The sequence below is a fragment of the Artemia franciscana genome, chromosome 7 (genome assembly GCF_032884065.1).
Source record: "Artemia franciscana chromosome 7, ASM3288406v1, whole genome shotgun sequence".
Taxonomy (NCBI): Eukaryota; Metazoa; Arthropoda; class Branchiopoda; order Anostraca; family Artemiidae; genus Artemia; species Artemia franciscana.
This window is the reverse complement of record NC_088869.1, coordinates 51368711-51373949: the sequence shown is the minus strand read 5'-3', so window position 1 is coordinate 51373949 and position 5239 is coordinate 51368711. Positions and strand designations below refer to the sequence as shown.

At 36.6% G+C, this 5239-nt stretch overlaps 1 protein-coding gene across 1 annotated transcript; it reads left to right on the top strand.

Moving 5' to 3' along the window:
* Positions 1–3114: 3114 nt before the first annotated feature.
* Positions 3115–4875, top strand: LOC136029721 (exonuclease 3'-5' domain-containing protein 2-like). Its single transcript, XM_065708226.1, has one exon. It carries the CDS (start codon positions 3115–3117, stop codon positions 4873–4875), a length of 1761 nt encoding a protein of 586 aa, XP_065564298.1.
* The last annotated feature ends 364 nt before the right edge of the window (positions 4876–5239 follow it).

Below are 5239 nucleotides of genomic sequence, written 5' to 3'. Positions count from 1 at the left end.
TTTAAGGGCCCACGCCCGGAAAACAATTCAGAATAGATCAGCATAGCGGCAGATTGGGCTGTAAACTCTCGATTGAAAAGATTACCAGTTCACAAACAATAAGAGTATGATACACTATGTTCTAAAACTTTGTTGTGACACTCAGTCTAGTTTTAATTCAAAGAAAAAGTCCAAAATAGCAAGTGTAATTTACGTGTAACGAAAATTATCAGATTATTTTGCCTATACATAATTCAGTTTAAATCCTTCAGCTGTTTTCTGTCTCGATACATCTGCTCCAAAAGTGGGGCCAACGAAACAAAAAACCTTCATATTTGTCAAAATTTTTAGAAAAAGTCGAAAATTAGCAACTGTGATTTATGTGAAACGAAAATTTTCAGATTATCTTAGCTATACATAATTCAGTTTACAATCATTAAGCCAATAAAATATAAAACCTTCGTATTTGACAAAAATTTTAGAAGAACTCCAAAATTGGTAACTGTTATTTATGTGAAAATTTTTGGGTTATTTTGGCTATAAATAATTCAGTTTACAATCATTCAGTTGTTCTCTGTGTGTGTCGATAGATCTGCTCCAAAAGGGCCAACGAAACATAAAACTTCATATTTGACAAAATTTTTAGAAAAAGTCCAAAACTAGTAACTGTGATTTATGTGAAAATGTTTTCGGATTATTTTGGCTATACATGATTCATTTTAAAATCATTCAGCTATTATATGTATGTCTCACTGGAACTACTCCAAAAGTGTGGCAAACATTGCATAAATACTTTCATATAACTGGAATTTTAGAGGCTTTACCTTGGTGTTCATCTTTATATACTCGCAACAACCACAATGCATTGTGGGACATTCATCTCTGATGTCAGCCACCTTGTCTAGGCTCTTACCAAATAGCAACGTTATTGTTTTTTAATTAGCAGAAACTTTAATGTTTTACTTCGTTATAAGGAATGCTTCAATTCTTACCATTCTTACCGAGTCCTCTTGACCCTTCACGAATATAAACATTTAGTTCTTGGAACAAGCCCTTGACACTTATCGTATTCGCGCTGCTGTCGTAAGTATTATATGACGCATACAATTGATGATGAGATATATGATACAATTGCCGTGTGACGTATACGATTATGACAATGACATCATATCGTACCCAAAACACAGTTTTTGCCCAAAAATTGATTAGTTTTTCCCTTGTTTTGTTAATTGCAAAATGCACTAGATATAGGGATTTTCTTTAGCACTAGGATGATGGATTTGAAAGGTGCATACGGAAGACTCTAACCCTTAGAAGAAAAAAAACATAAACAGGAATTCACTAATTCAATGATTCACATGGAAAGAATAGTATAAAATAGTTAAGTTAAAACGATCAAAAACTTTTGGCGTTCGAGAAATTCTTTTTTTCTAAGAGCGCTAGTGATTGGCTCTCCTATAGTTGCAAGTTTCGTTCACCTTCGACATCTTGGAAGACATTTTTTTCGAATTCACCGTTAGAAACGTAAGCAGCTAATTTACAGCAAAGGACTCAAGATTTTCCTGATTAAAAATAATGATGATTGGGCTAAAATACCAACATCTTTCTTTAAGTCAGTTGAGACATCCAAGATTGTGGGCTTAGATTGTGAGTGGGTGTCTAGAGATAAAAAAGAGGCAGTTGCGTTAATACATTTTTTTTCAATTTTAACTTCCCTTTTTTTACTTACATCGGGATGAAACTTGGTGGGAAGAATAAGCACATGTACTAGATACGTGATTGACATAAACAGAGTTAACCCGTCTTTGGGGGAGTCGGGGATGTTTACATACTGTCGAAGCGTAACCCGTTGCCTTCTTTGTCTCAAGCCCCCATAAAGTAATCCAAACCCTCTTTTGCCGTTATATCAAAGAATCCACCTAAAGATCTGAACGACCCCAAGGACCACAAAACTTATATTGATAACTTGTGCGGTGACTCAAAGTCGGCAATAACTGAGCTTCGACCAAGAAAAGATACTTGGGGCCTCGTCACAAGAGATAAAAATGAATCTACTGCTGTAGCTGATGCTATCAAATCAAAGGACCAATCGCTAAGACAACAGCTAAAAGTCCCAGTGTATTGTAAAATTACCCTTATAGTGTTACTGATGGTCAGTTGCACAACTTGATAACTAACTGTACCGAAGTCTCCCATATCGGCAAAACTAGGTCCTACAAGCTTCGGTTTTCTCGTCGAAAAGACTTGTTAGCAGCCATTTCCTCGTCAGTGATAATCGAGCGTGAGTGAAACCGCATCGAGAAGTTTTTCTCTCTTACTCCTCGCCGCTATAACTACCAAGTTTACGGACATATTGCCCAGCACTGTAAAGCTCTTACTCACTGTTCGTGCTGTGCGGAAACAGGACATTCGAGCAGGCTAGAAATCCCCTGTCAAAATAAAACGCAGTGTGGGCTTGACAACCAGGCTGACCATCCTTGTTACTGCTACAAATGTCCTGACGCACAGAAACTTATGAATCTTCTAAAATGAGCACTGATCTAAGCGTTATATTATGGAATATTAATGGAGGCGTCCCTGTGAAATAACCAATAATCCAAACTCCATGTTACACAAATAACGTTCTCTGCCTACAAGGGTACCTTCTCACTTTAATGTTTACAAATTTTAATATTTTACTTCGTTATAAGAAATGCTTCAATTCTTACCATCGAGTCTTCTTGACCCTTCACGAAAATAAGCATTTAGTTCTTAGAACGAGCCCTTGACATTGATCGTATTAATTCGCCGGATAATCTTGCATTTTGATGCTGTCGTAGGTATTATATGACGCATACAATTGACGATGAGATATATGATACAATTGTCGTGTGACGTATACGATTATGACAATGACATCATCTCGTACCCAAAACACAGTTTTTGCCCAAAGATTGATTAATTTTTCACTTTTCTTTTTTCTGCTAATTGCAAAATGGACTAGATGTAGGGATTTCTTTAACGCAAGGATGATAGATTTGAAAGGCGCATATGGAAGACTCTAACCCTTAGAAGAAAAAAACATAAATAGGCTTAAATAAATTCACTGATTTAATTATTCACATGGAAAGAATAGTATAAAATAGTTAATTTAAAATGATGAAAAATTTTTGGCGTTCGAGAAATCCTTTTTTTCTAGGAGCGCTAGTGATTGGTACTCCTATAGTTGCAAGTTTCGTTCACCTTCGACATCTTGGCAGACAGTTTTTTCAAATTCACAGTAAGAAATGTAAGCAGCTAATTTACAGCAAAGGACTCAAGATTTTCCTGATTGAAAGTAATGATGATTGGGCTAAAATACCAACATCTTTCTTTAAGTCAGTTGAGACATCCAAGATTGTGGGCTTAGATTGTGAGTGGGTGTCTAGAGATAAAAAAGAGGCAGTTGCATTAATACAAATTTCTTCGCATTCTGGAGAATGTGTTTTAGTCCGACTTTGCAAAGTTCAAAGAATCCTGCCAAAAATTCAGGAAATACTTGAGAATAATGAAATACTTAAAGTTGGAGTGGAAATTCTAGGTGATGCAAATCGAGTGAAGCGAGATTTGGGAGTGTCTGTTCGTGGCTGTTTAGACTTGCGTTATCTTGTTTTCAACCATCAAAACGAAGAAAAATTGAAAAAGAAAATGGGACTAGCGGGGCTATCAACAGAACTCCTTGGCATAAAGATTGAGAAAGATTTGCAGATCCGTTGCAGTGACTGGGAAGCACTGCGCTTGACAAATGAACAGATAGATTATGCTTCTCTTGATAGTTTTCTTTCACTACCTATCTTTTGTGAACTTATAAATAATTTGTACCAACTTTCTATTAAGACAAGACTTTTCCCTGTTTCGACTTCAGAGAGCTGGGCTTTTGCCCGAGAAATCGTCAAACCATACCTGGACATACCTTTCAAAGCTGGCTCATATTTGAAAATAGAAGAAAAGTCAACAGCAATCGGGAGCAAGGTTTCAAACAAAGTGACCCCTCTCAAACCAGATAAAAACAATTTTCAGTCAAGAAAGGCCCCATTATATTTAAACTGTTACATTGAAGCACCAGATGGCGAAAAATTGGGCACTTGTGATCACAAAAAGGCCGATTGGTACCTTAATAAAGGCATGGCAGAACAGGTGAGGGAAGACCCTTTTACAGTTCGATTGAAGTTTGAACCATCGGGTCGACCTGTGGGAGAATGTGATAAATTTTATCTGAAACCTAAAAATAATTACTGTGTCGTATGTGGCGAAAGTGAATCCTTAGTGCGAAAAAATGTTATCCCGCAAGAATATCGAAAACATTTTCCAGACATCATGAAAAATCACCAGTCTCACGACATTCTTTTGTTATGTGGCACATGTCATAGAACAAGTCACACTTCCAGTCTGGCACTACGTACACAACTGGCAGAAGAATGCAATGCCCCGATTGGAACCGTAGACACAGTCAGAGAAACCGACGATTTTTTGTTGAAGAAAGTTCGGTCAGCGGCAAAATCTATCGAATACGCTAGAGATAAAATTCCATTAGAAAGGCTTGCTGAACTTGAAGCCATAATTACTGAGTATTACAATGTCAGCTCGTTAACTGACGATGTCCTCAAAAAAGCTCTAAGAATAGGAACAAAATCGAATGATGAAGTGCATCAATCGCATGGCTTTAAAGTTGTAAGATTTTACTCCCAGAAATGGGGTTTATTAAATCTTGAAAGAATCTGGAGAAAGCAATTTATTGACTCAATGAAACCAAAGTTTCTACCACCGCTATGGTCTTTAGACCACAGTAAAGAAAGACTAGGCAATAGGATGGCTCAAAACCGAATCGATCCTAAAGACTATATGAAAGCTATTGGTGAGAGTCATACAGTTTCGTGAATTACTTGTTTTGTGAATAAATGTCCTTTATCCTTTATCGTGTCAATAAATATCCAGTTTGCTTTCTCATTTGGAGCTTAATGATTAGGTAGTGACTATACTGAGAAACACAATTTCCAGACTCTAAAACTTAAATTTTGCTTTCTGTGTGACTTTTGACGCTGAGTTTGAAAGCACACTTATAGTTTTTCTGTCACTTATGATTCGCAAAATATTTTTTCAAACAAAGAGACAAAATGTGTTAGGGGTTAAGAGCCGACATTTTCTTGGTAACACAAATGTGGAAAAAAAAATTGTGCCCAATGGTTTCACATTCAGGAAACAACCCAAGCCCGATTTCATGCTTAAACTTAATGAACAACAT